The sequence below is a fragment of the Psammomys obesus genome, unplaced genomic scaffold (genome assembly GCF_907164565.1).
Source record: "Psammomys obesus unplaced genomic scaffold, mPsaObe1.curated_primary_1811, whole genome shotgun sequence".
In the NCBI taxonomy this organism is placed as follows: domain Eukaryota; kingdom Metazoa; phylum Chordata; class Mammalia; order Rodentia; family Muridae; genus Psammomys; species Psammomys obesus.
Genome location: NW_026590405.1, coordinates 3,316,162 through 3,328,180, shown reverse-complemented (window position 1 = coordinate 3,328,180; position 12,019 = coordinate 3,316,162). Strand labels below are relative to the sequence as shown.

Below are 12,019 nucleotides of genomic sequence, written 5' to 3'. Positions count from 1 at the left end.
CCGAGTGGGTGAGCTTTTTGGATCGGGAAGGATCTTTTTGCCGATGCTGTTAGGGCGACTTTGATAGATGGCTGGAGGGTCTCGCAGCAGCCAACGTGCACGGTTCTCAGACCTCATCTCCGAGATCAAGGAGCTGCTGGCCCTGAGAGCCGGAGGCACCGTGTGCGTTGCCAGCTGGCTGCCCCTTGACCGCTTCCTAACCCGTCCTCTGCCTTCCTTTCGGTGGTTCTCGGTTTATTTAAATCTCACCCAATCAGAGACGGTCTTAACTGAACATCCCTTTAAACAGCAGTCCAGGCAGGCAGGGAAGCGATAGCAGGAGGGAAATAGGATCGGGGAGCCTGCTCGGTGGCTTCTGAGTGAGCTCCCAGCCCCAATTTTCTTGTTGACAAGCATATTGCCACATTGCTGTCTTCCACGCCCCTGGACTCAGCAGTTCCTGGCCTTGAGTGTCCACTATAGAAACAGCATGAACAAGCTTTCAGCATAGTTTTTGGTAGCCCTTTCTCTTTCCTTCCCTCTTTCCGTCCCTTCCTTCTAGCTTCTCTGAGGCATCTGCTCCCAGCACACGCCAGTGAGCTTTGCAGTGACTAGATGGTTGGAAGGGGCGGGGGTGGACTTTATACCTCAGGGTCCCAGTGACTGGAGCTTCGGGTAAGAATCACAGACAGGCCAGGGCTGTCCCTGCCCACATGCTCTGCCTTCCCGGCCACTGAAAAAAACATCACTGTCTTAGGTCTCCGTTACTGTGATAAAAATCATGACCGAAAGCAATCCGGGGAGAAAAGGGTTTATTTTAGCTTACAGCTCACAGTCCAAAATGAAGGAGAGAGGGCGGAGGTCACGGAAGAATGCTGCTTACTGGCTTGCTCCCCGTGGCTTGCTCAGTCTGCTTTCTTATACCCAGGGATGGGCAGCCCAAGGGTAGAGCTGGATCCTTCCAAATCAATCATTATTCAAGAAGATACACATAGAGCATATTTTTTAGAAAGAAAAAAAAATCTCAAACTATATTGTTTCCCAAAGCCTCGTATGTCAGAACTTGGGGGATAGAGGTAGGAGAGGTAGCTCACTCAGTAAAGTGTTTGCCTTGTGTGGTAGTTTGAATGAAAAGAGCCCCCAACAGGCTCAGATATCTGTGTGCTTGGTCCTCAGCTTGTGGAACTGTTTGGGAAGGATTAGGAGGTGGGGCCTTGTTAGAGAAGATGTGTAAATCTGATGGAGGCATTTTTCTCAGCTAAGGTTCCTCTTCTCAGATGACTCCAGTTTGTTACAAGCTGACAAAACCCAACCAGAACAGTCATGGAGTGAGTGAGTGTCTGGGCCCACACCTATTCCTATAGCCTAGACTTCAGAGCATGCTCATTTCTGCTTCCTGGGAGCACAGGGCAGAGCTGAGTGTTAATCACTGGTCCTGTCCAGCTCGGGCAGGGAGCATGGGTTGCTGGCAATTTAAGCCTACCGTCTTGAGGCGGGTCTGAGAGAGCTCTCCATTAGGAATCCCACCCCGCAGGGAGCTAGCTTGACCAAAGGCAGCTAAATGCTGGTTGGAAGGAAGAGGCAAGGGAGCAGTATTGGAGAACTGTGACTAGGTACTACACTTGACAATGGGGGTCTTGGCAGTCGAGGTAAAGACAGGAACAGGCTCACTATTTTTCACTTCTTTACTGAAGGAAACAGGTGCACTGGAAAGACAAAATTTTCTTTACGACCTATTCCTATATCCATTACATGCAAATGTGTGTGTTTATGTTTTGTGTGTGTGTGTGTGTGTGTGTGTGCGCGCGCGTGTGTGATCCAGGGGGAAGCCTCAGGTGTCATTCTGTGGACACAGTGTCTCTCACTGAACTCAGTGCCCTTACAAGCAGGCTGTGTTAGTGAGTCACACGGATCTGCTAGACTCTGCCTTTCTTAGTACCAGGATTAAGAGCACATGGCAGCATGTGCTCTTTAAGGCTCTTTGCCTTAAAACAAAATAACAACAATAAAAACATGACATCTGGGTTTAAACTCGGGTCCTTGTGCTTGCTGAGTGTCTTAGTTACTTACAAATATGTCGCTGTGATGAGATACCATGACCGAAGAAAGAATTTATTTGGGGCTTACAGTCTCAGAGGATTAGAGTCCATGACCATCATGGCGGGGACCAGGAGAGCAGGCAGGCAGGCACGGTGCTGAAGCAGGAGCTGAGAGTTCAAATCTTGATCCACAAGCCGGAGATAGGGAGACCTAACTGGTCATGGTAGGCTTTTGAAATGCCTCCAGTGACATACCTTCTCTAAGAAGGCCCCACCTCCTAATCCTTCCCAAACAGTTCCACAAACTGGGGGCCAAGCATACAAATATGCCTGTTGGGATCCATTCATGTTTAAACCACCACACAAGGCAAACACTTTACTGAGCTTTCTCCCCCACCTGAATCCTACACATTCTGACATGCAAGGCTTTGGATGACAATACAGTTTGAGACATTCTTTTTTCTTTCTTATTTTTCCTATAGTTTTGGTAAAAGCTTTTTTAAAAAGTCCTATTTGCTTATTGTTTTAACCGAACTGAAATTCTGATGCAAAAACTCTGATGCCTTCACCTGAAGTCACTTACTTCTTACATAATTCCCACTGCCCAGTGGAGAGCCAGAGTATTGGTCCACCCAACGTGAAGCTTGAATTCTGCTTGAGTTATAGAACAGATGCTGCCCAGTACCTTGCTTGCTCCCTAGAGCTCAGTTCTGGGTGGGAAAGTCAGAGTAGGGCTGTGAAAGAAACCCAGCCTGACTCCCAGGCCAATGGCTGAAGACAGGCAGGATAAAATCCTTGTGCACATGCAGTTTACATGACTATAGCCTGGGAATGCATGCTGAGCCTGTATTTCCACACAGAGCCTGGCCACAGCTCAGCCCAGCCCAGCCCAGAGGCATTCACCATGGACATCTTTCTGTCATGGCGTCATGGTCTCCAGAGATTGTTTTACCTTCTGTGTGTGGGCGCTTGTAGAAGCGAGGCCAGGCCATGCGTCAGTGTCAGCTGACTTCCTCGGCCTCTCCCCACCTTGTTACTCGCTTTAGTGTCCATGCAAGTGTGGTATGTGTCCACATGTGGTTTGCGTGTCAGTGTGATTTGTCTAGAGTCACTAGCCAGCCTGCTCTAGGTGAGAGGTGGTGCCCTTGTTCCCCCTCCTGTAAGGGCTGGAATTACAGGCAGCTGCCACGACTGTCGGGCATTTCCATGGGTTCCGGGGACCCGGTCCTCGCTCATGCTTCCGAGTCAATCAGTTTACCTACCGAGCCATCCTCTTAGCCTCTGCCTTACTTTTTAGGCCACTATTGTAAGACGAGTGAGCATTCTTCTGCACATTGGTCATCCTGTTCGGTAAGTGGGTGGGACTGGAGCTGAGGCGCCTCCTCTCTGAGGTCCAACACACATTTCTCCCCAGACTGCCCTCCGATCCAGGACTTTATGGCCCTTCATGTCACCAGCAGCAGTTTCCGTGTGTCCTGGAGTCTGAACTCCACTCAGAACCACACTTTTCACGTCCAAGTGAACAAAGGCAATGAAATACTCAAAAGCACTTGGGCAAGGAGCCGGATTCTGGCTGTGTCTGGGTTGGAGGCTGGAGTCCTTTATGGAGTGAGGACCAGCTACCAGGGGTGCGGGACCAACGTCTCTGCCTCCCTGGTTGTCAAGACAGGTAAGATATTCGCCTGAAAGCCATGCTTTCTTGAGTGGGCTTTGTTTGTTTTTGGTTTTTGTCCCGGAGTTCTGGGACCCTAGCATGTCACATGGTTCCCCCTGAATGCAGAGGGATGAGAGGTGACTGACCCTACTGTGTGTATGTCCTCTGGCCCTCTGAATGTCCCACATTGGACTGGGAGCCGCATGCCACTTAGGTGGGCCCCTTGCTGGGTGTTGTCAAATAGAGGAGGTACCCACAGATGGTGCCCAGAAGACCTTCCTCTGCACAGCTCCTTAACAGTCTCTGTCTAAATAGCCTCCTGCCATCAGGGCTGGGCAGTTCCGTAGTGTCTTGATGAGATGAGAGCACATCCTATTTCCGGTGCCTCATAGCGTCCACTACATGGGTACCGGTCAGAATGGATCCTTCCAAGCCTACAGGACACATACATTTGCTCAGACCCCTGGCACTGGGCGGCAGCTGATGTGGCCACCCAGCCTTTACCGGTTGCCCGCCTGGCTCTGCCTGGTCATGGTGACACACAGACCTCGCCAAATCAAGGCAGCGAGGTGGCTCCCTTAGTGCTAAGGCTGTGGTGTGTCAAGGGGAGGGGACTCTGCAACCTTGGGGTCCTACAATCCTTGGGTCTGTCTCCGCTCTAGCACAGATGGTAGCTGGGGGCTGGGGTCAGGCAAATTGTCACTGCAGAGTCCTCTCTTCTAACAGTGGCTTAGGCTTATCCCAGGGGTGTGACAAGACAAGCAGCACATGTGGCGCTGGGTTCCAGGGGTCCCCTAGGAGAAAGGCCTCCCCTGGGACAAGAGCTTCCCACCGCCCCGGCACCATCTCTTTGGTTTCGGTGTGATGGACACGTGTGATCTGTTGCATGGACCCTACCATGGCTGTAGCGGAGCTCACCCCAACGCCCGTACACGCAGGGTTTAGCCTCATAGAAGAGACCTAGGTAGCCAGCACATAGAGGAGAGGCAACCTTGGGGCATCGGGACCAACTCTACCGGCTTGCCGGGTACAAAGAGGTGGTGCTTTCAGTGCCGAGACCCAGAAGGTCCTAGCAAACCAGGACCAGCAGTCACTCTAATGGAGAGGGCCTGGGGAGCGACTGAATAGGAGGACCTGGCCAGGCCTGGCACATTCTCCTACCCCAGGAAAGGACAGCTGGAGGGGCCTTGGGACACCCCCCCCCCAGCTCCTACAGGGGTGGTGACTCCCTGCCCCCGTCTGAATTGACAGAGTTCAGCTGGCACTCCTTGATTCTTTTCCCTCCAGAGCAAGGGTTAGCACGACCATTCCTTGTACCAGTCTCCCCAGCTGAACCACCTCGGTCTAAAACTGATGTCTCAATTTATTTTCTTCAAAAACTGTACCGATCGAAGAGGAGGTCTCAAGGAAAACACGGGCAGAACAGCCCGTGACTGTTCTTGTGTGAGCCATGCTGCGTGTGTGCTCATCGGACATTTGGCCACCTAGGGACACCTTGGCCCCAGCATGTGACCCCCCGCCTCAGGGTTTCGGCTAATCTGTGTCACTTCTGCCTCAGATGCCCAGGTTTTCCAACTCACCATACGGGTCACGAACCGTAACCTGACGGAGCAGCTTCTCGACTGCAGCAGTGTGGGATTCTGGAACTTTTCTCGACAGCTGTTCCGTGAGGTAGCGGGAAGAGCAGCCCTCTGGCCTGTCCTCAAGTCCTCAGAGCAAGGGCACACATGTTTGCCTGTGCCCACATGAACACGTACACACATGTGCATTCACACGCACACTCACACACGTGTCCATGCAGACACACATGATACACATGCGCACATATATGCACACACATGTACCTACACAGGTAACCACACACGCGCACACATACATAGCATCAACCTGGCTCCTCCCTGCGGTTGACCAAAGTCACTTGTTCTGTAATGGCCTGAGAAGGTCACGCCCGCCAACCACAGCCCATCGTGGGATGGCAATCCTGTCAAATCAGTGCCTTGCTCCAATGGCTGGACTGGCACCGTTCCAGGGAGAGCAGGGTGGGCCCCGTGGCTGGGAGGGCGCCCCAACCGGCCATCTGAGCAGCCACGTGTGTGTCTCCTGGCTAGGTGGAAAGCTCCTTCCCCCAAGCCATCGCCGACATGTACAGACGAGGGAAGCTGAAGATGCAGATCGTGTCCCTGGAGGCGGGGAGCCTGGTGGTGACACTCAGGCTCACTCTGCAGGACCCTGAGTTTCCGGTGGGCGTCTCCAGCCTGAGGCCCATGCTGCAGCCTCTGTCCTTGAGCACCGTGTTCCAGGTTGACCAGCAGGGGACGCTAGTGCAAGGTGCGTCTCTTAGGGCAGCAGGGCCTACCTCCACTCACGGGTAGCCCAGGCAACAACGGTTTGAGGCAATCTTCCCTTTACCTGAAAGGCGAATAAAATAAAAGTATAAACGGTATCCTGGGCTCTTCTATGAGAAGTCAGGGCTAGGGGCTCCTCCCGGAGTAAGGCTCACGCCCTCTGGAGGATGGCCTTTGCAGTCACTGGCCCAGTGACACGCAATGAGAGAGAGCAGGGGTCCATGGAGGGGAAGGGAATGGGGATCCCCGAGTCTGGTGGTCAGGGCTCAGTACTACAGTGTCTGTCAGTGAACTCGCCCGTGCTTCTGTTTCGTTCACCCTGTTGTTAATTCATTTTTGCCTCCATGCAGGGCAAGCCAGAGAGAGAGAGAGAGAGAGAGAGAGAGAGAGAGAGAGAGAGAGAGAGTTTTCATATCGAGTGTTTAAAAGACTTAGGCCTCAGGAAGTCCACCAGTGCCCAACAGTTCTCCATGGGAAAGGCAGGAAGACAACTGCCCTTTTGCTTCCTGACCAGTCCGGCCCCTTTCTCACTGGCTCTCCCTCCCCTCCCCACAGACTGGGACGAGTGTGCGCACAGCTCGGAGCACGACTGTCACCCAGCCGCACGCTGCATCAACCTGGAGGGCTCCTACGCGTGCCAGTGCCTCACAGCCAGGGATGCCAACCCCTCCAGAGCTGGCCGGGTCTGCGAGGGTACGTACTCGAGGCAGCGCTCTGAGACCCGAGACCTCGGCAGGGAGGGCCGGCTCTGCCAGGCCTAGCGTTAAGGGCCACGGTAGTGTTTCCATCTTTTGCTTGTTGTTGTTTTGTTTAGTTGATGATTTTGTGGGTTTTGGTTTTGTTTCTTATTCAGAAGGAATCAATGTGTACCTAAGAGCAAATGCAGCAGCATGGGTTCTGTGGCTCGTTTTGTTTTGTTTTTTCGAGACAGGGTTTCTCTGTGTAGCCTTGGCTGTCCTGGACTCATGCTTTGTAGACCAGGCTGGCCTCCGCCTGCCTCTGTGGCTCTTTATTCCAAGGCAGCCGTAAAATATAATTGGAGTACACACACACACACACACACACACACACACACACACACACACATTTGTATATATATAAAAGGGTGAAAGAGTCCATGTAAGCTACGGAAGTCACAAAATGTCCTCAGGAGGGAGGAGTCCTCTCTTGATGACTTCAAGATGGAGATTCTGTAGGTTGCTAGAAAAGGGCGCTCCTGTGGGGCTCCTGGGTCAGAGTCCCGCCACATCTCTGCCTCCCCTCAAGGCTTTTCGTCGGGGAGGGGCCTGAGCTAAGAAGCAGAAGGCAGCTCCTCGCCGATCTTACTCTGTGTCTGATTAGTCATGTCTGCCTTGGGAGCCTGCTAGGGAGGAGGAGGTTTTGTCTTCTTTTCCTCCTTCCTCACCACCGCCCTCCTGTGCAGGTGTGTGTGTGTGTGTGGGGGGGGGTATTCACACTTGTAAGTGTATGTGATTCTGGAAGCGGAATGTCAGCCTTGGACGTCATTCCTCAGGAACCATACACCTCGAGCTAGGATTAAAGGTACGCGCACTACTGGGTCTCTCCCTGGGATCTGCAGCTCACAGATGAGGTTAAACTGCCTGGTTCCTGAACCCCTCCTCCTGCCTGTAACCCCAGAGCTGGGATTAAAAGTGCACACCACCGTGACCAGCTTTTTGACTTACTTTTGATTATGTGTCTGCATGCTTTTGTCTGTGTGGATGGGTGTGCACTAGTGCAGTTGCCCGCACAGGCCAAAAGGGGGAGCCAGAATCCCTACAGGTGGTGTTAGAGGGTATTGTGAGCTGCCTGTTGAATCTGGGAACTGAGCTTGCATTTCCTGGAAGAGGAGCGAGTGTGTGCGAGTGTGCGAGTGTGTGAGTGTGTGTGTGTGTGTGTGCGCGCGCGTGTGTGTGCGCGCGCGCGTAATGCCTTTCTCTAGGGAGGGCTCTTGCTTATAGGGAGACTCTGATGGCCTTGCTAGCTGATGCTGCATGTATCTTGCAGGTGACATGGTGACCCCCACAGGAGGACCATCTGTAACTGCAAAGACCACGGCTGTCAGCATGGAAATAACAGCCTTTGGCCCGGAGACCCTCGCCTCATCACCAAGTCCCGAGCACCCAAGGAGCACCCCAGGAAGAGGCCAAGCCCAGACCCCAGGGCCTCCGTCTAAAAGAGATGGCGGTAGCACAGTCGGGCAGGAGAGGAATAGCACAGGGCAAGGTGTGGAAGTGCCCAGCATGGCCCTGAGCCTGGACAGGAGCCATGGAGGTACCAGCGGGGTGATCAGCTCCTTTTCCGAGTCTCCAGAGCCAATCCATGGCTCCCCTCGAGGGTCCACAGATATCTCGCTGCGCCTCATTGGAGAGTCTCAGGAATACCTCATCACGGACCCACCCTTCGTGACCGCCTCACCCACGGGCTATGTTGATGTGTGGCATCCCAGTCTCGATTGGGAGATACCTCTGAACTCCACCAGACTACAGAATGCAGACCCTCAGCCTTCCTCCTTCCCCGGCCTGCCGTCGGCCCCAACCCCTGAGGCTCCAGAGCCCCCCACCTGTGGTGAGTCAGCAGGGGACAGCAGGGACCCACTGATGTCAGGCTTGCCAGAAATGCAATGCGGCGTGTGCCCTCGCCTCCTGAACATGTGCGGACCCAGGCATAGAACAGTGTGGTCCTTGGTGGCAGGTCTAGGCAGAGAAAGACTTCCTTTATTATCCCTTGTCCTCTCCTTCTTACTCCCTATAAACCCATGGCATTCAGCAGCTAGGGGGGGAAGATGGACCAGAGGAGGAGGAGTGCTTTGAGGCAGCCTAGGACCCCGGGGCTGAGTATGAACCACCCTCTGCAGCAAAATATCCCAGGAACCAATTCCTGTTGTGGCAACCTAGGGCTTCCACTAAGAAGCCAAGCTAGGGGCCTGGGCGCAGGGGCACCGTCTCTTTGAGGGGGTCATGACAATCTGCATCATTGGGTGTCACCCCCACCCCTCCATTGTTAAGAATTGGACTTTGGACTCTGGGAAGCTCTTTCCTGCTGATTGGTTTTCATGTCAGCTTCTGTGTCCCACTTCCCAGTTCCTAGATCCATCAGAAAGGTCACCGTCTCCAACGTGACCAGCACCAGCTTCTCCCTGGAGTGGCCAGCGGACATCAGCCTTTCCCCTACCTTCTACCTCACTTTGGTCTCCCCTCGGGGCCCCGCCGTGACTATGGAGACCCCGGACAATAACGTGACGTGGTCAGGGCTGGAGCCCGGAGCCTTGTACCTGGTAGAGATTGTGGCTAAGGAGTGTGGGAAAGAAGGTGCCAGAACACAGGTGAAAGTGCGGACAGGTAAGGACCTCTGGACGAACAGGCAAGCATGAAAGGGTGAACAGAGGCGGGCCTGCCTGTGGGCTACCGGGTGTCCATTCTCTTCTCACCACAGGAACGCCTAGCTCGCTTTGTGAGGCGATGATGGACTTGAATAATGACCCAGGGACCCCATTACGGGAGAGATGGTCCTTCCCAGTTACCTAGTCAGATGAAATCCTTTTTTTTCTTCATTACTTCTTGACATCTGTTTTATACACGACTTACCGCTGTGGGGGTGGGGGGGTCACATCTCGAGGAGTTTCCCACACACTGGGAGCTGTGTCTCCCAGGCTTGGGGTACATTCCTTGAGATGATCTACTGAGGTGCAGTAGGAACAGCTCATGGCCAGCTGGAGGGGAGTTTGGTGGTGTTTGGACGGTCAGGCATGAAAGCCCTTGAGTCTGAGCTAATCTGGGAGAACTCTGAAGGTCTCCTTCACTCTAGAAGGGCTCTGTAAGCATGTGGCCCTGTGCCTTGAGACAAGTCCCGTGTCTGCCGCCGCCTATGCTCCTGTCCTGCCTCTGTGCTTCCTACATCAAGTTGCATGTGCCGCTGGCCACGGTTCTGGCCCCTGGGTACAATGACAGCCATGTCCCCCAAGGACAGGGGGTGTGAGCCTCTTCAGGAATGCTTGGTAGGATGGGTTTACGGTTTATCTTATCTTATTCTCTTGGGGGGGGGGGGTGCTTGATGTCACCAGGGGGAGAATGTTGTCATTCTCCTTTGGTGCTCCAGGCCCCTTACATGGATCAGGCATACCGCAGACGTTCAGGAAGGGGCTGGATGAGAGCAGACAGAGACTGTTAGTCAGAAGCCAGGATGTGACTGGGAATATTCCGGACTATTCTCATGTCCCATGTGTTCTTAGAAGCCTCAGAGGGTAAAGACTCTCAGAGAACAGGCGGGGTCAAAGGGGAACTGCCCTCAGACCACAGACACGTACCACTATGGAGTGGGCCAGGAGCTGCCTGGACAAGGCCCCTGGTGAGGTATGGGCTCCGAGCAGAGGCATGGCATCCAGGGACATCTGGTTACACCGTGGCCCTGAGCGTCTCTTGGCGCCTGTTCCCTCTGAAACTGTCTTGGCTTGCTAGCCAGCCGCCTGACTTTCAGGGGAGCCTCACGAGGGACTGGCTGCGTGCGGTGGGCAGCGGTCACCATTCCCTCTCTGGAGGCAGGTCAGCCCCGACGCTCACGCAGTGAGCAGGGACTCTGAGATGATAGTGTGTGACCTGCCTCCCCTCTACATCCTGCAGTGGCCCAGAAACTTGCCGGTGAGGTCCGGATAGCAAACCTTCGGTACTCAGAATCCTTCCGCAACGCCAGCAGCGGGGAACATCGAGACTTCGTGCAGTTGTTCTTCAGAACGGTGAGTGGTCAATCCTACTCCCTGGGAAGGAAAGAAAAGAAAAGGAGGCAGGAAGGTTCTAGATTGTTCTGACGAGGAATAAGACTCGTGGGTCTTGTGGATTTCCTGTTTCTGGAGGAAGCTGGGCCAGACTGAAGTACTTCTGAGCTTTCTGAACTGAGACTGAGGCCTGCCTGGAGGAGAAAGCAATACCTTCCGCCGTGAATCTTGCTTCGTGCTGCCTTGGAGCAGGAAGCCCTGTTTTATATTTAACAAGATGCTTAAGCAGAATTTTGGTGTTCCAGGCTCCTGATCCCAGCAACTTGGGAAGCTGAGTCAGGAGGAATACAAGTTCAAGGCAAATATGGGCTAGAGAGAGATCGCAAGGCTAGCCTGGACAACTTTGTGCGACCCTGTTCCAAAGTTTAGAAAGTGGAAAGCTAAGGGTGCTACAACGTTTACCTAGAATGTACCAGGCCCTAGGCTCAGTCCTCTGTAATATGTAACGGACACATGTGGACATGTGGACACACACACACACACACAGACATGAATATTTAACAGCTGAATTCCATTTCAGATAGCATAACAATCTTAAGTGTAAACTCCAGTGATTTATATTGTTTACAAAAAAAAAAAAAATTGCAGCTACCATCACCGTCTAATTCCAGATTGTCTAATTATCCTCAGTGGACACCCTGCCCCCGTGTTCCAGGTCGCTCCCCTGCCAGCCCTCCCCAAGCCCTCAGGCCACTACTTTGCTCTCTGTTCATGAACGTGGAATAATAGCAAGAGAAGTGACACGTTATGCCTGTCACTCGTTTAATGTGTTCCGGGCACATCCACCTTGCCACGAACGTCTGCACCCCGTTCCCTTCATGCCGCTCCACTGCACCTCTCATTTATCCATCCACTCGTTGCTGGAGAGTTGGGGTCCTTCTGCTCTGTGTTCAGAACAAAGCTGCCCCAACCCTGCGTGTGCTGTTAATTATTCATATGCTAGGACAGTAATTAGCATTACTCAGGTGGGCTCTCGTGTGTCCCGGGGTGGCCTTAAACTCTCTAGGGAGCCAGGAACTCCTGATCCTCCTGCTTCTACCTTCTGAGTGCTGGGATTATGAGTATGTCCCACTATGACTGTCTTTGGGGTGTTGGGGATAGAACCCAGGGCTTCACATATGCCTGGCAACACTCCACCAGCTGAGCTACAGCCCCGGCCCTAGATTATGATACTTTCTATAGTGAAGAGAATGTGTTTATAATCTAGTGATCTTATTTACCTGGAGGAAAT

The 12,019-nt window shown here is 53.2% G+C and overlaps 1 protein-coding gene across 1 annotated transcript in view; it reads left to right on the top strand.

Annotated features, from left to right (window-relative positions):
• The window catches only part of Umodl1 (uromodulin like 1), a 62,834-nt gene that overhangs the window by 34,331 nt on the left and 16,484 nt on the right, over window positions 1-12,019 (top strand). Inside the window, exons 10-16 of the mRNA XM_055607019.1 lie at window positions 3,433-3,687; window positions 5,231-5,343; window positions 5,781-6,000; window positions 6,573-6,710; window positions 8,025-8,585; window positions 9,101-9,358; window positions 10,637-10,749. Of these exons, the coding sequence (XP_055462994.1) occupies window positions 3,433-3,687; window positions 5,231-5,343; window positions 5,781-6,000; window positions 6,573-6,710; window positions 8,025-8,585; window positions 9,101-9,358; window positions 10,637-10,749 (1,658 nt within the window). The remainder of the gene's footprint in view (window positions 1-3,432; window positions 3,688-5,230; window positions 5,344-5,780; window positions 6,001-6,572; window positions 6,711-8,024; window positions 8,586-9,100; window positions 9,359-10,636; window positions 10,750-12,019) is intronic.